At 47.2% G+C, this 23,319-nt stretch overlaps 1 protein-coding gene across 2 annotated transcripts in view; it reads left to right on the top strand.

Annotated features, from left to right (window-relative positions):
• The first annotated feature begins 8,736 nt into the window (after positions 1-8,736).
• Mdy (diacylglycerol O-acyltransferase) overlaps positions 8,737-23,319 on the top strand; it is a 93,110-nt gene continuing 78,527 nt past the window's right edge. Inside the window, exons 1-2 of one of the 2 annotated variants that reach the window (XM_076822687.1) lie at positions 8,739-9,264; positions 21,333-21,461. In XM_076822687.1, coding sequence (XP_076678802.1) covers positions 9,146-9,264; positions 21,333-21,461 — 248 coding nt within the window. In that variant the 5' untranslated portion in view covers positions 8,739-9,145. Of the gene's footprint in view, positions 9,265-21,332; positions 21,462-23,319 lie in introns of both variants that reach the window. The other variant, XM_076822688.1, reaches the window with a different exon arrangement.

Raw genomic sequence — 23,319 nt, 5'->3', positions numbered from 1 at the left:
TCAAATTCACGAGAGAATCGCAAACTGCTCGTGGCTATCTGAACGTTTTGTTCGAAGCGATAAATTCAACCGCTTGGATCTTTCGGTCCGATGCGATTCAAGAGCCCGCCGGGAAGCCTCAACGATGCTCGTGTAAAGTAACTTCCAATTCCTCCGAAAATTTTACAGAGTCTCGAAACTACCTCGCTGTACAATGCACCATTCCGTGAGACTTAAATTTCTTACGCGCGAGTGGACGTATTTTTCGATCATCCAGCTGTTTCCAACGAATGAAAACGATTTCCGAGGTGCTTGCAGTACATATTGGATATTCCAATGATCTTTTTGGAATTCGCGCGGATGGCTTAGAATTATATTAAACTCTCTCTCGAGTTGTTACGAAATTCAATTATATTTCCCTAGGAGATCGTCGTCGTATAAGAATGCTAAAGTTCCGTGTGCTTGAGGCGCAGTGGCTTTATTCTTAAATAAAAGAAGGTAGTAAATGAAAGTGAAGGAAGAATGTAGAATGCCTAGGGATGGAATGGTAGACCTCAAGGTGCTATAAAACAAAGATGAGGAATATAGAAGGTTATACACTTTTGCCGCAAAGGTAGCCCCATGAAAGTTGATCACACAGAATTAGATCGTGTCAACGTCGTATCACAGAAACTTTACGATGAGATACAGTGGAAGGTGCAGGTGTATATGTGCTATAACGCAGGTACGTAGGTAATAACGGTAGATGTTGAGCTGTTCGAGACGACGTGGTGCATACGCTCCGCCTATTAGCATACAATTATCTTTATGCTTCTTTTATGATTCATATTTAGTGCCAGTTTCGCCCCGGTTTTCGCTTCGTTGGCCAGCGCAGCCTCAAGTTTGCAACTTTTACGATCGCACTTGTTTCGAAACTTAACGTTCACCAGTCCGCCTCTTATCATCGTTTCCCCGCGCAGCGGCCGCTATTCTCGCTAAACGTGCTTTTGCAAATATCTTCGGCACACCCCGAGACACCCGCCGAAAATTTGTTGTCGTACGTGCTGAAAATCAGCAACGCCTATCGATTCGCCGGGTCTCTTCTTTCCTCCGTTTTAGAGGAACGATATTGAGAATGGAAAATGTTATCCGGTTTATCGAGCTCTCTAAATGGTCCTTTCAATAAAAGAATCGAAATTAACGGACCAGTGAAAAAGCTGGGGGCAAACCACCCCCCGTGCCATAGCGGTGGAAGTTGCGTGCCGCTCGCGTTGTAGGAAAAGTCAAAATAATAAAGGCCGATAACGAAGCTGCGTATCCTTTCGGTGCCGTACCATTTCGTACGGTCTATGGCTACGATCGCAATTCCAATGACCCGCCATTGCCACCGGCTACGGCTCACCATTAATTTAATTAATGCAGATCCATTTGCAGGTGCACGCGAGCCACCCATTTCCGGCCTTTATTTCGCGCCATTTGGACTTTATTTTTGACGAAACGCGAAATGGCTATGGCCACGCAGGATACGTCTGTACTTGTCGACTTTTCTTTATTTACGGCTACGCTTGAATTCTCTGAATCGAAATATTTGAAAAGGATCGCCTTTTAAAGTCAAAATTTACCAGGAAAAGACGTCGGGGGTGACAAATTTTGGGAAGCGACAAATTTCGAGCGAAAGGAATTGGGGAAGGTTTAAACATAGAGGGTTGGGACAACTTTAAAAACAACTCACTTCTTTTTCATATAGCAAATTAGCAATAACTGATATGTGAGTTACCATACTGAATTAATTTTGAAATTGCCTCGACTCTTTTAAATTAAAGTATTTGATGATTGGAAGGTTGGGAAGGGCGGCAGACACTTGGTAGCCTAGGGGCGTCAAATCTCCAAATCCACCCCTAGAAGCCGCCCCTTAGAATTGAGGAACTCTGACTAACATTTAAGTTTCTCTGCTTCGATTGTTTTGTTATTGAATTATATTTCCTCATATAACATTTGCCCCCTTTTATATTCCAGGCATTGTATAACGTAAGAATATACGAGAGAACGTGTTCCATATGACTTGAATCGTGACATTGTAAATCAGCCAAGGGGATGGTTCTTACAGCGCAAGTTTGATTTTACTAGTTTTAGACCACACCCGGCCGAATGGCTAATAACGGACGTGCTCTGACTACTAATCGGCTTTACAGAGATTTTCTGGTGCGAGGTAGAAGGTGGGTATGTGGGTTAAATGCCGCAGAGGGAAGGGTCAAAGGGTAAGATTAGACGCTTACGACGGATTTCTGCGGAGCTTGTGCATAATGCATGCCCTTCGATAGCCTGACGATTCATACTAAAGATATGTGTGTACACAAAATTGTGCAGCATCAGTAACGCGAACAGAGTAGGTGGAAGATTCTTGGCTAAATATCGTGATTAACTCTCCGTGCTTTGAATTACTATCATTTCCATCACGAACATGATGCATCCCTTTGAAATGCAGTTTTTAATCATACGGATCACAATCATTGCTGGATGGTAAAATGTAGGACACGAATTTCATACCGAAGGCTACAGAAAAAATTCAGTTCCACTGAATTACTGTCGGGATTCTTTTCAATTAGTTTACCTCGACGCAAATTCCTCTATGGATTCATTCTCACGTAATCCCAGGTCAGGAGATTGTATCTCTAATTGCTTCGCGGCGAGCACTGTAACCGATGCACGTGAAGTTTGTTTTAATATTAATTTCTTATCGTTGATCTTGCTGGGCGACGCTATTCCCCAAGTATCACCGGTCTCACCTCCCATGTCGTGCAAACATACTCTGGAGAACTAGTTGGTTGAATATCTTGCGATCTCTACGAAGCAGGAAGGTGTAAGTACCGTGTTAGTCTTTGGGGTTACGTCGCTGCTCGCAGAGCTAACTAATAGCCTCTTAGCCTCGGCTTAGAGAGGATCATGCTACAGGCAGCCGCACCCTCCTTTGCTCTAAGACTCGAGCCCATACCCCCTCAGCCCTTAGCGCGATCCGTAAGCCATGCCAGGCCTGCAAACAACCGATCTGCTCCTCTAACCAGGACGATAGATTAGCAATAATGATTGATTGGTCCCTGGATGCTTTTCTTCCAAGGTACCCCAGATAATTCATACCGCATTGGCGCGCAAGTCGTATCCATCGATTTCGCGAATTTATCGGATTCAAAGCGAGAATCATCCCTGCTAGGAAATCCTCGATACGAGTACTGTTTGCGGACCACGGGGAAAGTTAACTCATGGTATGTTCGCTAGCACAGCACACAAGAACCGTTCAGAAAAGATCGAGCAAATATTTGCCGCGACAGATAATACCGACCACTCGACGCACCACTTGTTCCACGTGTACCTTTCTAATAATAAAATCGAGAACTGTTAGAAGCATACTGACCTGAATACAGGATCTCTAAAATCTGTGTTTTTTTTCCGGCGAACAAAATCTAATACTTGCGGCAACGTAATTGGATCTCAGACAAATTGCGGATCATGGTACATACGTCGTTCAAGGATTCTTCTCATCTCAGCGGATCAAGGGCATCAGGGACTTGATAAAGAGCAGCGAAAAACAGATTCGCCCTGATCCTGGCGAAAGAATAGGTTGGACGTAGTAAATTCTCGACCGAGATTCTCCATCCCAGGCTTCGTTTATTTTCGTTCGCCCCGTTGTACGTACAAATGAAGCTGTTACGAAGGACTATCGTAAAATTTACATTTACTCCCTGAGACGAGACACAGCGAAGGAGATTTCCCCCCCGTATGGTTCAGCCAAGGGAAAGCCCGCCTATATTTTTTCGCCATAAGCGGACTTTCAGCGGAAGCTCAATCGGTGGATTTGCGGTAACCGCTCCGCTCTGTATGCACTCGCGTATTTTTCAAATCCCTGGTGGGATGGCGGGGCCGTTTCCTTCGCTCGGGTATCGCCGGCTCGCTCGCTTGCGTGGTAAATATATCGAAAACTCATAAATACAAGAAACCAAGGGTCCGTTTGGTGGCGATATACCTACGGCTGCACGCGCACACAATTATGGAGGCCCGCCGTCGTGTCAGACCGCAGAAACAGATGTGCAGCTGGATGTAAAAAGGCAGGGACCCGTAATACGGTGATGCACCACATGTACATATGTATATGTGTACGCGCGACGGCCAGGGTTTTTGCGGAAACGTGGCTTCACGTGAAAAATCGCTCGCGGGATCCCGATTGGGCGTGACCAGGTCTAATTTATTTAGTAGCCCGAAGGAGAGACAAGTTCCGGCGGGGCTCGAGGGTCGCTGGTGCCATTGCATCGGCAGCCTTTCACCGCTTTGAAATATCGCCGAACCGTGCGCTTGTCCGGCCCTTTGCCACAATCCTGCACCCTCCAATTCAATTCTCGAAGAAACAACTGTCCGCGAAACTTCCACGGTAAATGAGAAACTATGTCTCGATGAATGCTTCTTCTGTAGAAGAGCTCTTCAAAGAATTACTTCATGCAAATGTTTAGGTACTTGCGCGTGGGCGGCTTCCTCTCAGCTTGGATGAAACTGGTAAAGTCTACCGAAAGAAATTCAGTGTTTGACGAGACATGTTCATGAAATTGGATACCGCGGTTGTGGTAGTCCAGCTATTGGTTCCCTTCCTTTTCTCCTGGAATTCCAGATCGGAATTCGCGGCAACGGAGGGCCGAGAGATGACACGATTATTTGCGATTCCGCAACGGCAATTGCGATACATCAAGTAGCGCAAGTTTCTGTACCGAGAGTATTTCGACAAGGTGGCGAGGGGCGCGGGGCTACGTCACGTTGCGCGCGAGACGGTTTCTGAATACAAAGTGCGAATCTAGTATATAGCCGGTCACTGAATCCGCTGAAGGGTGGTTTACAGGACAAGAAGGCAATAATCCAAGAATGGGAATGGTTCGACCAATATTGCGAAAGTTTCCGAGCCCGCACTTGGACCGTTAAAGTTCAGCCGATCCTCCTTTTTTGCGAGGACTGACATATGAATGGGAAAGAGGAGTAAATGCCACTCGGTGCTCGATAGAATTTAAACGTATATCGATGTTGACCGATGGCCACGATAGCGTGCAAGCTTTTCTACATGTTTTACACGAATAACCTGCATTTCTCCCCCAAGTTTTCCGGACATGTTTTCCAGCAATCCAGACGTAAAGGATTCGAGATCGACAATTTGCGCGGTGATATGCCATGGGCGAAAGGTTCGTTCGATAGAAGTAACGACAACCGTGGAACGAAAGGCGCTTTCGCTACCAAATTTTTCTCGCGATCGCTGTTCGAGCGCTATCATTCGATCATTACGACCGGGCCGTGTGTACGATACGTAAGATTGTATCGCCGCCGTTCGACCCGCCCTTTGCTACTTCTGCTTCTCCCGCCGATGGCACGTACGCGACCTTTAATCACGCGAGATCATCTGGCACGTAATCGCTTGTAAACGGTCGCAGTGGTACGACCGTTTTCGAAAACGATCGACTCGAAACGCTCGTGAAAGCCGCTTAACGAACCGCTTACAACCCATGTAGCACGATCGAGTTATGGGGATCGTGTAACGCACACTTCTTTGTCGCTGATCGTCGGTGCTAAAACACGGACAGAAATTACGAGCTCTAGTAAAATACTTCGGGAACACGGTTCCGGGCGGGGCGACTATTCGTGTCCGATCAAAATCACGTCCCACCGCGGACGAGTCCTCTCCACCACCCTTCATCGTCACGGAGAGACAGCTATTCTTACGGAAGATAAATCAAAGCTTATTTTTCGCGCGGTTCGACCAGACGAGAGCCGTGCCGTGCAATTTAAAACGCGTCGGTGGAGTGGTACCCCGGTGGGACAGCCACCGCGGCGCGCTGTCGTATCGTTTAATCGACTGTCCGCGGTTTCGAGGAAGCCGCGCATTCATGAACCCGGTAACGACGATCCTTTTCTACCTTTTTTCCACCGTGCAATTCCCAGAATTCTCCATTGGCCTCCCGCTTTTATTACAGCCGTCAGCGTGACAGGGGTTTTTTTTTTTTTAAATCGCGACCGGTGTCCCCGGGATATTAGATCTCTCACGGTCGGTGCAAAGTGGACAGTAAAGGAGTCCTGCGAGCATAAGCGCGACTCCGTATCCTGGAAACTCGCAGCGTCGAGTCGGCAGATGTCCGCGGAGATCCTGCCGTCGTGTAACTACGTATGTAGAGTAACGTGGTTGCCACCGTGCTCAGTAATATCCGTGGTTGGCCGTAAAGGGAGTTCGTAAACGACTAGTACCGGCTTTTCTCCATCCTGTATTTTGCCCCCCCTCGGAACGGCCACGTAGAACGTGTGGCCCCGCACAGAAGTGCACGTCGGAAAACGACGCGAAACAGAGAATGAATATAGACCTCGCCTTCTACTGCTCGTTGTACGTGCCAACGTACTCGCGCGAGCCTTCGCGGGAAAGCTGTTCCCTGCGCTCAAACATTGCTTAAATTCATGTAACTATCATAATCAGTGAAAGGCATTTGCTGGAATTTTAAAGGCTTTCGAGGGTAGACATCTTTAACTACCCCAGATATACTAAGGTAGGCTCTCACTACGCCTCGCCTCGGCGCATTTTATTCTTCTTATGCTTTTATTATGTAGTTCGATAATTTGACTCGCACTGCGCCTCGTCTCAGCGCGACTCCACTCAGCGGATTCTTCCTCGAGAATATTTCGAGGAAGAGAGGCGAGGCGGAGTGTGAGTGGATGCAATGCCACCGCATAGGAAGAGGTTCTCTGAGAAACTGACCAAACACATGAACCGAGGTAAGCTCAGATAAATTCAGGTATGGAAAAACCGAGGCGACGCGAGCCTAGATGTGAGTGCGAAAAGAAGTTGCGCCGAGGCGAGGCGTAGCGAGAGCCTGCATTAAAGCTCCTTGAACTTTCTACGTCGATGCTCCGTTTGTTCCAGTACAGAGATGGGCAACAAATTTATTTAAATAAAAAATTCAAATAACGAATAAAGGTTAAAGAAATTATTGTCGAATGGAAAAAATAAATTTATTCGTCGAATAATGTAAAGCTAAAGTAACTTTCATTTGGTTAATGCCCAACTCTGGTTTCGACTCGTAGTTCAAACAGTCGGATTTCATTTAGTATATTGTCACACGGAACCGCGAAGGCAGCTGTTTTCAACTTACACCAAGCAGTGTACCTTGATTCTGCTTCGTAAAATCCGATATGTCAGGAGTGAAGATAATTTGTAACGAGTTTGAGGGGATTACACGACGACGGGGCTCCTGAGTAGACGCACTTAATAGCGAGTCACAGGAAACGGATGATACATGGTGGCATTAGCTTGCGATTCAAAGGGCTGGATTTACTGCGAGCTTCTCAAGCGTCTTTGCGGGTTTCCGCGCGGAGTGGCGCGCTTTAATTAGCTTTTCTTCGCGTGTCTGCCTCGTCTTTCTTCCACGTCCTGGCAGAAGGATCTTCCAGTTCGACCGAGGATTCTAAGAGTCGCGTAATTGACACGCGAAATTGTCCCACGTGTTTGGGCTCGGGTTTATTTACTTCTGAACTCCGGAACGTTCGCTGGAGTTCCCGGTTTCCACGGCACGAGTTCCCGACAACCCAAATCGAAGTTCCCCCCTCAGTCAGCAAACTTGAAGAGCAAAGCTTGCGACATGCCAAGTCTTAATGGATATTTTGATAGGATAATTACCGCATGGACGAAAGAGTGTCTTTAAATTGTCGTTAATGATTTCCAAGTGTTCCACGAATTTCATAAAAATTACCGTATTTTGGGATTCCTAAAGGCAACAACTAGTTTCCCCGCTGATCGTTAAACGAAGATAATTAACGAGCAGAGAAAGCTTCTAAACGATCATCACTGGTTTCCCTATTCGGTCATGAAACAGGGAATGACATTTTATTACGTCTATCCCCGGATAAAAGTACCATCAAATCGTAAGGGCCACTGTAAAATACGATGTTTTAGCCTGTAAACCCGGATTACGATCCGTAATTACGTATTTTAATTGCGGATTGTATCCGCTGTTACCCGAACGACTTCAAAAGTGAACGCGTCGGGCGCGCATTGACCCGACGCTTGGGAGCCGAGATTTTCAATTAAGATTATCCCCAATTACGTAATTACAAGCGTAAGTTGGTGTCTCAAAAGTCAAGATAGACGGACAGCTCGTTTCCAGAAATGCAAAGGTCCAACCTAACAAGGATCGTTAGTGTAATAAAAGCACAGCAGTCTCCAAATCAGCTTTTTCAAAGATAACGGAGTATCACTTCTATGCTGTACCATTTACTCGATACTCGGTATCAAAAGTGATAAAATCACCCATCATCTAGTCATATATCTTCAGTGAACTACTTTGAAGTAGCTACTTTGCCAGCTTTTCCTTATATTTCATAGAACATCGAGCATATTCAATTTCTATAAAAATCCGCTCAGAAACAATCTAACGGAAACCTTGACTGGCCACTAGATTTTATCCCACGCGTAGCCATCGCGTGGCCCAATCGAGAAGAACCAGGCAGAACATTCTAATCACGTGAGCATTATTCGTGTTCCTACTTGGAGCCAACTTCCAGTGTATTTTTCTACCGAGTCTCGGGCAACCCACAGAAAAACCGCAAACACTCCCCGCCTCTGTGCCTCGAAATGCTCGGCGTCACTCGACCGTCAGGCTCGGCATGGAAAGAGCCATGCTGACGCCTGCTACAATTGGCAACAATGTCGTTATCTGGACGAAACACAGAGATAAACAGAGTCCACCGTGGTTACGGCCGTGGCAAGCCGGTAGTATCATCGCAGCTGGCTCGTCGTAAACACGTCGCGTACGACGCGCCACGCTAAATACCGACCGGTAGGGACTGTTCCGCTTAAGACGCCGCGTACAGGCAAGTAGATTGAGCCGGCCGGAGTAGTAGTCAGCCTGTAAAGCTCTATCGCAGTGACGTGGCGACAACGAAACTGAAAACTGGGATTCAATCTGCCCCTCCCCTCCCTCCCTAACCCCTGATTTACGCGCCTCCGGTTTCTTTCCTCCTCGTGCGAGTGCAGAGTGTTCTGGGGCCCGGTAACGTGTCGCGTGCGTGCGTTTGGTGTGTGTGTGTGTGCGTAGGTGCCTGTCCCCCCGTGCGTCTGTGTGGTTCTACACGGTGCACAGTGGCGCGTAGTGTTCGTTCCTCCTCGCAGAGCAACGAAATGACGGTGGAGCACGAGAACGATCCGAGGGTGAGATTAAGGAGAACCAAGAGCGTCACAAGGGCAGAGGAGATCCAGAAGGCCGAGATGATCGTGCGCAGATCGCAGCCAGACAAACCGTGAGTGTTCTAACCATGCACGGCCATGGGCACGCTCCAATTTCGTGGCGCGACTACTTTGTACCGGCTATTTCCGGAGAAGCACGGTCGCGATTCGGTAGTGTTGCGATAGCGTAGCTACGCGAGCCTGCCACCGCGGAGGAACGTCGGCAAGGCGAAATGGACGCCGATGAGTGCACGGCGACGCGAAATTTTCAGGTTCCACCAGCTACGCCAACGTAAGAACCGACTTCAATGCGGAACACGCATGCGCGACTGCCACTAGATCGAGCGCAACTGTGGACGACGGATCCCCTCCTTTCTAGCGCTGTGTTCCTCCTCTCGTTTCAGCTTATGAGCCTCGGCGGCGTTTCTGTCGCGTGTCATAATCGATGCGGAGGTCAGCCGGTAGCATCGCGCGCGCGGTTCTTCCATAGCTCATTTCGCAAGACCTTGTTCAGAGGCCTTCGACTTTATCCCGAGTTAACGAACCGACCATGCAGATGAGCTGACCCTGTAGCCAGTCGCCTTAATCGGGTGAAGTTAAACAGGCGTTTCGCTTCTGGGGTTGACTTACAAGGGAAGATACCGAGCTAGAAAATTCAAAACATTATAAAACTCTGGCGATATGTAGGAGATACATAGATACGTGTCACGCAATTGTGTTTGCTGTCCAAATTCACTCTAAAATAAAAAATTTAAAAAAAAAATTAAAACCGACTTCAAAAGAATAGAAAATAATTTTTTCCCTTATTTAATCTACGACTGTCATATTTTTTAAGTCGGCGCCTCAACATTTGCACTGTGTAAATCTGGCGGCGGCTTAAAAAATTGGGAGTCGCAGATTAAATAAGGGAAAAAATTATTTTTGACTTAGTACATTTTTATTTTTTTCAACTCGGTTTTAATTATTTTTTTTTTAATTAGGACTATCATTTGTAAGTTTACAGTCCTCACAATTCGCGAGTTAAAACACAAAATCAGAAAGCAGCCGGATTTTCAGGGGGCAATTTCACCCCCTTAGGGTGAATTTGTGGAGCAAATAAAAATTGCGGTAACACATGCCTATATATCCTCTACACATCCCTAAAGTTTCATAATTTTGTGAATTTCCGGTTTGGAGATCTTCCCTTGTTAGTTTCTTTCGAAATCTGCGATGCAGCCTCAGATTCCACAGAGTAGCGTTTCTGAATTTTCCTAAAGGGACACAACACGTGAGACGCCAGTGCAGTGGTTGTGTCCATCCATCAAGGGATCTATAAAACGTAATATAAATGTCAGATTGATGTCAAGGTGAATGGCAGAGCAAACAGTCGACCTAAGTAGTCTTAGTGATGTCATTCCGATTAAATTCTGACGGGCCTGGTCAGCGTTAGGAACTTCGATAATTTAGAATTCTATCGGCTTAGTCATATTTGAACGTGTGGGGCGCATTTCTAATGAGGAAGTGTTCCAGCTAAGGGGTTAACTCAGTTTGAGCCCGGCTGGATGGACTTTGGGGACTCTAGGGACTTACTGCTTTAACGAGCAACAAAATGGATATCAGTTCCTTGAGAATGGCTAATATTTGCATTGGCGTCGGCTATTGTAGAGTTGGCGCCGGAGGTGCGAATGAATGGTACAGAGTTCATTCACGGGAATGGACACGAGAGCAGACAATTGAATGCAGCTCGAGTGCACGTCGCGGAAACGAAAACTTTCTTAACGAGCTGTTCCCTGTTTCTAATAGAACTACAAGAGATCGGCGCAGAGCTGTACGTCAAGAAAACGCGGGCAGAGATAATTCGTTCGCAGCGACGGTATAATTATTGAGTTTCATTCTGCCTCTATCTGTATACACGCACATATACAGCATTAGTTTCGTTCCTTTACAGCGAAGTCGCGGAGGATATTCTCCCGGTGCAAGGTTCACGGTAACTGACAGTGGAGCTGTAGCTCCTTACTCAAAAACAATAGAATCGTCTACGGAGTTACATTTAAAGTTTTATGAAGACGAATGAATAAGGCTCTGTTAGACATTGAGAGAGAATAACGGATCTCCGCGATACGCTAACCAAGTTGGCAAATTAAACATTTTCTGTAGCTTTTCCATTTCGGAGTAAAAGTCGCCTGTATCGCGTGTGAACCCTTTATAGGTCGAGCCTGGGGCGCAAAGCGAGAAAGAGATGCTGTGTGCATGTATAATGCACAGGTTTTATACCCGTCAGAAATATAATTAAATCATAACACGAAAAATGAAATCTGGGCATTCTACGTTTTTAGCACTCCTGTTTTTGTTTGGTATTGTTAGGTGGACCTTTTGAGACAGGCAATTAGAGGAGTTTTGTACGTTGTAAATCACGAAAGATGTTGGACATTCTGATGTAAACTTACAGGTCGTTAATAATTCTGAAATAATGCTCGCCTTTCTTTGCTCAGGAGATTGTGTGTACACAGAGTTATGTCGTGTTTCGGCGATAACGTTGTTGGTTTATGCGCTGAATCCTCTTAAGACATATTTGCACGCTATTAGATTAGAGTTAACCGATATATAAATAGCAATATATCAAGCTTAGTCGTGACTCAGTCACGTTACGCCAGCAAAAAATTGTCCACGTTTTACTGCGAAATGATACACGTAGGGGTGCCCGCATCAATTTTACCGTAGCACGCGGTATTGCAATCAATAGTTACAAAACAACGTTGATGCAAAATAAAGTATTGAAACTCAGTGGCCAACTCCAATGAAAAGCTTTTACCTGCGAGTGTACCAACTCAATATTATATGCTGATGACATTTTTGTCAATAATTCGCGTAACATTTAAATGTTTCAATTAATTTGAAGTATCTGCACTCCGATCTTACGGTCACTCGAAACAAATTTTAATATAAAATTTGAAACCACGTTAATAAACACACAGTTGTCGTTTGTCGATGTGCACACCAAAGAGTAGCGCAGCAACGGCACACAGAGCCGTTTGATATCAAATGTTGAGCCCGTTGCGGAATGGATTCGAAACAGGTTCCATTAATTAATCGATCAAACGGTGAAAAACCACACTCATTGTCAGCCGAGCAGAGCGCGCTTTGAACGAATCGAAACACATGGACGCGTATTCCCTTTGTGAAGGTTACAGAATAATTCCCTCGGCCGCGTTAGAGCAAAACAGCGTTTACTTTATTCAGCTTAATTAACAATTTCTCGGCCGACCGGTCGCGAAACCTTGAATAATAAATTCTCCTTTTTTCCCTGATCAGGGGACCTTATCATTATCGAAATGGACGGTCCAACGGTGAGTTTGCGAGCTGCCTTTATATTCGCGACGTCCGAAGTTCAAGGTTCGCCCGTAAGAATTGTTCGATAACGCGGACCTGGTAGTTAATTGAAAGTGCGCCTCGTCGAACATCGCGGCGTATAATTAGTTCAATGACCTACCGTTATCAGCCTGCCTCGTTCCCTTTTCTTTCCCTTGGCGACTTCTAAAATCGCTGACGAGTCCTTAGCCCGTGGTACCCAGCCCACGTTTGCTCTCGCGTGTTCTTAATTAAAATGTTAATTCGAGTGACGCGGCAGAAAAAGCCGATGATGGAGCTGCGGTAGATCGGCGCGATAACTGGGAGACGTATGGAGATGAAATAGTTTCGGTGATTCGCATACGATCTCCGCGAGGAATGCGGCATCATAAATTCATGATCGGTACATAATGCATCCAATCCGCAGTGAAGGCCCAGGCGGGCCCGGGCCACAATCGGAATCGCTAATCAAAGAATCCAGCCTTTGCGAAACCACCGGAGGAAGAGCTAACTCGCGTTAATATTTCTCCGTAAACAAAAAAGGGGAGGGGTCGGACTAGGAAGCAGCCGGACCGGGGCAAATTCCATTTGTCCAGATTTATGAAGTTTCGGGCTTTAATATCCATCCGCCGCGGGTGAAAAAATTTAATCAAGTCTACGGTCTAATCGAGCGCGCGATCAGAAATTAACTCGGCGAAAATGACCGACATAGGGAAACGCGTTCCCGTTGCATTTTTCTAAGGAATACGTCTCGACGTTTAAAAGGAGATAAACAGAGGACGAGGGTTTTGTAACGTGGTCACTTGGTACAGTGAACGCTAATTGGCGTTGAGACGAAAACTACCGAGGGTTGATGATGCCAGGAGGTCTGTTTGATTAGCAAGAGGTCGACTAGGGGGGAAAACAGCGAGATCTTCTTCCCCCTTTGACATGCTATAATGACCTGCAAACAAGAGTTTTTTTTTTTTTTTGCTCTTGAGAAAGGAACACCTTCCTACCTTCGGTTGCTTCTTCACCCCATCTTTGCGCCCCTCCGCGTCCTTGCTCCTGGATCGTCCATTATGCCGTAGAATCAGAGATGGCACCACTCCTCCGTCTCTTAAACAAACGAACCCTACTGTATTTACTCCTTCCGTGTTTGCCAGATACTTCTTGTTTTCGCCAACTTTGCAATTAGGCGCGCGAGCGCGCACGCCGGGGTTCGTTGGACGCGGTGAATATCGGATGATCTACCCCTTTGCTGCGGGGAATTCGCGCGGAAAGCTATGTCTGGCTGGTGCGATCTTTCAGTTCCGGATTGATTTTAAAGTTCTCGTTTGTACGATCCTTCGATTCCCGCGCCCTTCCCGCTGTATTTGTTCCCGGATTCAATCTAATTCTCAACGACTTCCATTCGGAGGGGAACGAGTGGACCCCGTCTACCTATAGAGCATCCCCGCAGCATCGCTCGCCCCGAGAACAGGCACGAATCTTGCGGCGACATTATCCGTAATTACAAATCAGACAATGGTTGCACGGTGAAGGATCTCATTAACGATGGTCGCGAAACATTTTCCAATACCTCTATTAGACCGAAATGACGTACTAACGCTGAAGGGCAATCATTGGGGTAATACGAAGTCGAGCGATGTTGACAACAATGATATACCGGCAATTTTTCTACCCCCGTTTTTCTCCCATATATCGATCCCTTCCTCGAGCATTATTCTCTTCGCTCCGGTCACCTACCCGTCGATCTCACTTCGTCCAATCCCCGGGTCTATATTGCGCCGATATTTCCGCAGCCACGGTAACGGACTGCTCTCGCCCAGTGGGGGTTGATATTCGAATAGCTAATAACTTCGGACGGTGTATCATGCGAGAGGGTTGGGCATAGTGACGGCGGAAGGGTGTATGTAGGCTGGCGCATTTTCTCGCGGAGTTCCTGCCCCATCCTCTTCCCGGCGAATGCAAATAATCGCCCAGGCTCGCTCGCGTTACGGTATTGAGCGACGCGCCAAGGGTATGTGCAAGATTCTCCTTCAGAATTTTAATTCGTTGCTCGTCACGGCGGCGATGCTCGCGCAAAACACGTACGTCACTTCCTTCTCGCGTCTTCTTCAAAGCACCTGACGAGTTCCGCGGTAAAAAACACCTAATAGAGCACGGGGGACAGCCTGTCACCCCTCCCGTCGCACGGTGGTGACCGGAAGTTTCCTTTTTTTTCTCTCTCTCTCTCTCTCCGTTGACGGACGTTCCGCGGCGTACGTCAAGCTCCTCCCTTGCTTTTTCTCCGTTGTCCTCCCCACCTGCCGCTCCATCGCGGATTTTTTGCGTCTCGTCGAGTCGGGCAAAAACTTTTTAATCTTCGTCGCGCGGGGGAGTGGGGCGCCGTCGCAGTTTCGGCCGACGCGCCTTCGAAACGAATGAGGATTAACGGTATTGTGCTGTCAATCCTACCAGCGCTTTCTGGCTTCCCCTTGTTTCCCCTCTTTTCATGCCGTGGCCCTTTTCTTCGCGAAGATTGCGGCGTCGGTGTCGAATCTCGCGCGCGAAATCAGCCGGAAGAACAATGGGGGCGATTACGGCGGTAGAAGGGAGCGAGCGAGCATTCGGATTGGGCACGAAGACGACTGTGGTTTTTGCGGGGAATGCGGTGTGTTGCCCCGAACGGTGCGCGTCCACATCCTCTGCTGCGGTCGATTTGCGGCTGAGAATCGTTCGTTGGCGGAACGTAGTTGTCAGACTCGATTATAGAAAGTGACCACTGGAATTATCCCCCGGGTTGTCGTAACTTTGGAAATTGAAATAGCGCAAATGCGAAATGCAACTCGCGGTCTTGCGCGTACTTGTTGCACTTTTCTGGCGAGATAACTAGACAGCAGGGAAGTGCCGATCTTTTAACCGCGGATGTTTGGAATTACTCCCTCTGAAAGTAGGATAGCATGTCAAGTCGAGCTCCGTAATCGATTCAATTATTCACTGACGTCACCGAGCCCAAAAACAACGTTCAACGCCAGACACGTACGCAGCCTTACAAGCCACGCAAAACAGTGCAGCTACGAGGAGAACTTCTACGGTCCCGACGTTCCTGATTCAGTCTACCTTGCCCCGCACCGATTTCTATTTTCGTCGACGAGACGGCTCACAACAGGTGAGAGGACTGAGGCAGAGATCCCTTGATGAACCCCGGGGAACGTGCGCGCAGATTGCAACAGCGAAAGTTCGGGATGTCTTGGTGAAAGGCAGGAGACAATAAAACAGGCAGACAGACAAGCGAACAGGAACCGACAGACAGGGAGCGAGGAAGACGGAATGGTGGAGCTTGGTAATCGATTCCGAGGAGCTCTCCCAGCCTTGGAGGAAGAGGCCTGGGACGCAGGAGGACGAGGTGAACGAAAACCCGGGTAGCAAGAATACCTGTTTAAAGCACCATTTAATTTTCCTTCATGAATCATTTAGGGTATTCTTCTACCCTCTGCTGTTCCTGCCACTCCACGTTCTCTTTTCGCTCGGGATTCGGCGCTGCGCGCCAGCCACGTCTCCCTCCTCATTACACGGGTAATATATGTATATCCGTCTATCGTTTAAATATTCACGAGGGTACCGGTGTCAGGACGATCCGCGGGGCAGATACGCGAATCCTATGAACCGCCAGCCCCTTTCTGCCATTTTACGCCCCTCTGAGCTTGGTTCCTTTTTCTAACCACCCCTCGCCGTCGTGTCCGCCCTTGTATGTACAACGGCTTCTCCGTTCCGGTAGCCGAGGGTGGTAGGGGGTGACTTCAGATTCGGGGAACAGCTAAGGGGATGGAAGAGAAACACGAGTGGCACTCGTCTTTAGAGAATCCAGTCCTGCCTGCCTCTCAGACCGATCTGGAAACAAAAGATTTGGCAGCTTTGTCTTTCCCCCACCGATGACTGGCACTTTTATCAACCGATTGTTAGACTAAGCGACGGTTAAGCAGCGCATATCGTTCCGTGATCCAACCGAGCCATTCCGCCGAGTCATTCGCTTCGGAATTCGCTGCGACCGCCGGACCATCTCCTGGCATGCTTTCAATCCTCGCTGTACAATGGAGACGACAATGTTGACAGGGGGCTTATATATTTTTCATGGGCCCCCGGTTCCGATAATGGCCCTTTGGAGCCTACCTCTTATCGCGAGCGAAATTACGTGCGACCATATTATACTTATGCGATCGTCGCGGCGTGCCTTTGCATACAATGGCACTCTCCGTTGTGTCGCACGGAACGGCGGTCATTTAACTTCGTAATTCGCCGCCGAACGCGTCATATAAGTACTTATACGTCTCGATACGCGCGAAACACGCGGATAGTTCCTGCCCGCGATAAAAAGATTGGTGGCGTAACGACGAGTCGAATATTAATTACGCGGGTAGAAGTACAATTACTCACGCCGGTATTGCGGAGGCTGCGGAGCACGTCGCGCTCCGTTATCAGTATCGATAATTTTAACGAGCGTGTAATTAACTAACGACGCCGTTCGTAGGTCACGAGTTTTTCGAATTAGACTTTAACGACCGGGGACATAGCAGTGCACGGGAATCGAATAACGAGGAGCTTTAATAGCATCGCGAAACATGATTATTAATGCGTGAGCTTCTCTTCGGGAAATAACTCGCGTGAAAGTGCGTCAATTTTAATTCACGATGTTCCCATTACGGCCCGCACAATTGCTACATGATTTATCTCTTGCTAACACACAACTGATGAGGTGTTGTCTGTGAAATACCAAGGACGAACGAAATGTTATTTAATCTAATATTTTTACTAGTCGCTTAATTCATGCATCCATGAATAACACGTTCGGCAAGAATGTGATTTCAGTAATTGGTTCCCGAATTATTTTAAGTAACGTAATTATTGGACACTTTTTGCAATCAATTTGCAGCGCACGGTTTCACAACCGGTTAATCAAGCATTAACGTAAATGCAAGTCACATAATTATACAAAGTGCATACCTCGGTCATGAACTTTTGGTTAAAAGTATTAAAATACCGTTTCACCATCATTTAATGAAGCTAATGAAATGACCAAACTAATTTTCAAATTGCATTTTAATGACGAACCTGCGAATCAGCCAATTCGATCGATGGAATTGTAAATCCCCACAAAAGTGTCCAAACGCTTTCGTCGCAATTTCGGATCCTCCCTCTGCCGTCGAGTATCGACCAGGTCGCCGAATTTTGGGACAAAAAACATCGCACTCTAACGAATAAATGGAAAAAGGGGGCATAGCCAGGCGATCCAAACTTTAGGCTCGCCACGTGTATCATAAAAGCTGGTTCAGACCGAATCGCATTACAGCGCCGTCGCACGCTCGGATAATTATACTGAAATATTGTTCACCGTCGCGTTTCGGTCATGATCCTCGATGCAAAAAAACATGTTCCGTTCTTTATTTCGTTGCACGCAACCGGTATGCACCGATTATACCCACTCTTCCTCGGGGGTTGTTTCGCGGGGGATGTGCGTACAGCCTGGCGGCACAAGAGATATTTTTCCCCCCCCGGTGTCGACTACTCCACCAGCGATAGCGACAGCAGGCTAACGCGAGAATCAACGATCGGCCACATTTTTTAATCAGCGGTCACAATAACACGACGCCACCGTTAGCGCAGCTTTTACACCCTTCCATTTACATGTTTCATAGTCGCGACTCGGAGGCTCGGGCGTTAAAATAAGTAGCCAGCCCGTGCGATGGCCGAGTGTAACACTATTCCCAATTTCCCAGTGAAAACAGAGGCTCCCGAATCAGACGGGAATGAATTTTAACGGCGTTATACCCCCAACCCAATTTGCTCTCGATTCAGGCCGCCGCCTAAATGGACCCCTCGCTGTTCTGACGAGGAGGAAATAATTCACGTTATATCCTCGCGAGAACGACGTCACGGACGTAAATGTTACTGGAATACATTCGCGGGATTACGCGTCTTATGCTGTTATTCGCGATCGTTACTCGCTATTGTCATTGACGCCACGAGGAAACAGTTTGACTCGCTTTACGACGTCAATAATCGAGTGGCTTATGACGCGGCTGTCTTTTCGCTTACCGACGAGAGCCGAAGAGTTGCGCTAAGTTTCTTGCGTCCTCGACAAGCGAACTTTTTTTTTCGCGAGTTGTAACGCGCTAAACGGAAGAGACTCGACAACTGGTTTGCTTCCAAACGCAAGAAACAGTCGTGCTCGCTGAAAACCAGTATGCAGTGTATCTGAACTTTGAAAAGTAGTCGCTAACTTATGTCTTCTCGTCAGATAGTGTGACAGACTGCCCCGAGCTAGACCAGAATGCTCTGTCTGCAATTGATATCGTGGTGTAGCGTTCTGAACTGTTTCTGCTCCCCCTTGTTAGCACGGTGGGATATTTTCTGCAGACGGGGAATTGGGATTGCTTTAATTGTTTCGGAATCCGTTGGTCAAAGGAGGAATACGAGCAGTTACGCAGCTGCAGCTCTCGGAGTAGAAACAAAAATTTGATTACTACTAACTCTAGAGTAATTACCTTCATTTCTCGCGAATCAACGAGTCTAGCAAGGTAGGCATGTCGCAAACGACAAACGTCACAAATCTGATTATTATTGCTTGAATTAGCATTATTGTTTCAATTACCCTGCAACACCATTCTGCGAAGTTCCAGATCTCTACCCTCTCGGTTAAGGATAATATAGAGGTAAAAGCTCTTAAATCTATCATTTTTTTATCGGATACTACTTAAGATAAATAAATGAAAGAAAAGAGGAAAAACAGCTACGCGTTAGCTGTACCTACTTCATAAATCTTTTTCCAAATTGTAAATCACGACGTTTGCTTCAACGACGAGTAATCACTCGGTGAAATTTGAAGGCAAAGATCCTTGTTCGCGAATGTTCGCAATTCCACGAGGGAACACTTACCCACATACAACCACTGGAAAGATCGTTTACGCGTTTATTGCTCTGGTTCGTGTATCCTGGGATAAGTTGAACTCGACACTTCGGACACCCAGTACAACAGCACTCATGCATATGGAATTTCTCGGTGACACGTCTGCATCCTGCCATGCAGACCGTGCCAGTATCAGAAGTGTGAGATAGCTCTTCCTGCGCGGCTCTCGGTGGCCGACCCAGCCGGCTTTATCGCGAGTCTATTAATTACCACGATCTGCCATAAATTCCGAGTAATAGTTAGGATTTACTCGGGACAGCGCGGGGAGGTTAAACGATCACATTAAATGCACATAGTTGCAGGACATAAGGGACTTCTGTCGGGTAATTACGCGGGACAAACGGCGCGGTATTTCAGAAGGGGCTTCCTTTGACCGTCCTTTAATCTTTAGCTTTATCCAACGTCGCTTTTATTGCACGAGCCTCGCAACGGTGCATCAACGTTGGTACACCTACAATTTTTATTCCCCTCCCCCTGTTTCAGTCGGTATCGCACAGGTCCTCCGAGACTCCGTAGACTTGACGTTCGGAGGATTGAACTGACCGAGTTGCTCGGTAGGATCTTCCCTGTACATGCTTAAGGTCGCTGGCTTCCTGGCGGCGGTGGCTTAGAAGCCCTCCCAGCTCCAACCTCAATCACGTTCCAACGTAAAAAGCAGGAGTAGACAGCGGGGAAGGTCGAAGTTTAAGCGCGCATCCGTTCGCCGATGAGAGACGTGAATTCGTGAACGCGGCCGTGAGAAATATTTTCAAGAATACAGTAGGCGATATTGCTTTACTTTCGGACAGAGCCGCGAACGGCCCGCTTTGTTTCCTCTCCCTAAATTCTCACACTCAAGCAAGCACGTCTTATCCGTAGAAGGAACAAGGGTCTCCTTGAACGCTTTATGCTTCGGGACAAAACGCTTTTGAAAAGTTTACACGATGGTCCTTGTCAACCCTCGACGTGCTCGCAGTCACGAAGGGATGATACCCGGTAGTCCGTGGAAGCCGATTACTCAGGTTCACCCGGTGTATTATCTGCGTGAGAGAGATGCCCAAGACGAGAGGGTTTTGTATCCGCCACTCGTCGCGATGTTCTCCGCGCCATTCAAATTTCATGAGACGGGGCACTGTATATTATTAACACCGTTCACTTAATAGGCTTATAAAATCTGAAAGTCCAATGAAAATCTTGATTCTCTTGAAATCCAGAGATAAATGTTTTTATTTTTACATTCTCATCGATTCCTATCCAAGATAGAATATAATACATAAAACATAGATATTGTCTTGTATTTTACAAACCCGATGAGCACCAACTCTTCATCGATGCAGATTGACAAGTACATCTGTAAATTTTGGGACCGTTGCTTTTTTAACACCCCATACGATTGTCTCTTGCTGAAAGGGGGATGTCTAAGGTTTGAAGCGTTCCTCAGGAACGACGCTACCTCATAGAAAAATACAAAGCGAAAGCATCGTTAGTCGAGCAGGCATCTGCTATCTTAATACGCTGGTCTAGGCATGGCCCGTCCGTTTCTACTTGCTTCATTTGAAGTGGAACGCATCGCTGCCAGTGGCTGTTTACTTTGAAAAGAGGCGAAAAAGGAGATGCACGGTGGCTCAAGTCAGACTGGGGAATAAAGGGGTGGAGGAGAAGGAGGGAGGGGGATAAGAAAAGCTTGAACAAATGTTTTCAATACGTTGCATAAATCGCGTGTTTCTTCGTAAATTGAAATGGAAATGCATATAACCGTACGATATGGAAGCGGCTTTATTGTTCCATTCTTATTCCGGTGACGTTTCTATGGCGCCTTTCTTCCTTTATATCGCCGACGACAAGTGTGTGCCATCGATCTCGGACGATACTTTCTTTTTAACCTGGACATTCCTTTTCTCCTTACAGATGTCATCGTCCCAGAGATAGTCTGTTCTCCTGGAGCTCGGGATTCGACAACTTCACGGGATTCGTCAACTGGGGCTTCCTGTTGTTGGGCATCGGCGGAATCCGATTGCTTCTCGAAAATTTTATAAAGTGAGTATGTACTGTAACCATACACGGGGGGAGAATCTTGATAAAGCAACTCCCTTATCAAGCGCGCGATACGTGATCGGTTTCGCCGAGTCTTCGCGGCTCAAAGTCTGCGTCCGATCGCTCCTCTGACCCAGAGAAGTGATTTATAGATAGGATGGCCAGTCGTGAGGAGAAATCGTAGCGTTCTCGAATCTCATCGCCCAGTTATTTGTAACAATTTACCGGGCGCGTGTTCGTCGACGTAATTCATCAGAAAAAAAAGAGAACAGGAAGACTGCTGTCGCCTGGTGACACTGATATCTATATTCACTGCGAAGATACTTGGTTGACTCGAGCGTTCGATGCGTCCCTCGAGCATTTTTTCGAATGTACGCAACACAGGGCTTATCCCAACCGTAGACCTCTCGATCATGCTACTCGTCGAGGGTGGAGCTTGAAAAACATGAAAGGAAAGGTCCTGGATGTGAACGATTCGGCTTTCTCCCCCCAAATAATGCCACGAAGGGGAGGATTCTCGGGGTGAAGGCTTCATCAAGCTGTCATAGGGGCATTGATAGGAGGAAAAGGCTATCGGGGCGCGCGCAATCCGACAAACCTAATTTTGATGATGTGGAGAAACAGTTGATGGAGAACGAAGGGGCTTGAACGACAGACGAATTTCATTTAATTAGTGAATCCGTTGGTCGAATGGAACTTCTCGCGCTGATTCGGACGAATCGCCCTCGCAAGGCGGGGGGGATTTTTCTTCGCCCTCGGAAATCGAGCTGGCTAGTGGAAACAAAGAGAGGAACAATCGGATCGATAGTGAAAAATGAGGTGTCGCTGTCATTCGGGCACAATGTAGAATTCCTCGGCGGGTCTATTCACGTCGCTCTCATTGGGAATCAAAGTCACGCTGACAGTCTAATCTATTTCGATAACTACGTCATTATCAGCGGCCAATGCATCGCCGATAACGCCTTTGTATAGATTATAAAGGTTATTGTCAGAAACGTTCGCATACGCGTGTTAATTATATTCCCTGGGACAGTGCAAGCTTGCTAATATGTCTACAACAATCGCGGTTAATGTATACCGAAAGTCCATAGAAACTATTCAGCGAGGTCGGATTTCAATTAATTATTTCATCGATTTTCGCGTAACAACAGCTACCTGTTTTAAACCGCGGAATTCGTCGGCGAGGGAGGGAGGAGTGGAGGAAGATCTGGACAAAAATTAATTAATTTATGGACGGCGGAGGACACCCTCCCAGCCCTCGTTAAAATTAACAGCGTGTCGGCTAGTCCGATCCCCCATCGGACGGAAGATTTTCCTACGCAAGGGACGACTCCTACCAATTTTCTCTTCTCACACCCCCTCCCACCCCTCCGCCTTTCGAATCGAGAAGGGCGAGGAACAAGCTCGGCCCATGAATAATTTCAACGAGATTTTTATCGCCGTTGTAAACTCTCAGCCTTGCGTCCGGTGGCTCCTGGGGGCGCGTAACAGAAATTTATCACGCTCGTTAAGCGTGGAAAAACTTTCGAAGGAAACTTTCGCGACGTAATTGCTCGAAGGGTAGTCTCGAAGCGTTTCTGAAACAAACGCGGCTTCAGGGGTCACTCGAAGCTCGTCGAACGAGCCAGGGAAGTGATTCCATGCGTGACCGGCACCGAGAATTGTTCCCGGGACTGCGAGACGGTCCGACGAATTATTCTTCGATCGTTGAACAGAGAATCCCGAGGAAGTTTTATGCTACTCCGATACTTGGACGTTATTATTTCGGAGCGTGGACGTAACCGTTGTAAGGATGTTCCCAACGAGTGTGATTACAGAGGGTTGCTATCGGAGCTCTCTCAATTTCCTATACGCGATCTTT

The sequence above is a fragment of the Andrena cerasifolii genome, chromosome 11 (assembly GCF_050908995.1).
Source record: "Andrena cerasifolii isolate SP2316 chromosome 11, iyAndCera1_principal, whole genome shotgun sequence".
NCBI lineage: Eukaryota > Metazoa > Arthropoda > Insecta > Hymenoptera > Andrenidae > Andrena > Andrena cerasifolii.
The sequence above is the reverse complement of the archived record's forward strand: the minus strand, read 5'-3'. Positions and strand labels throughout refer to the sequence as shown.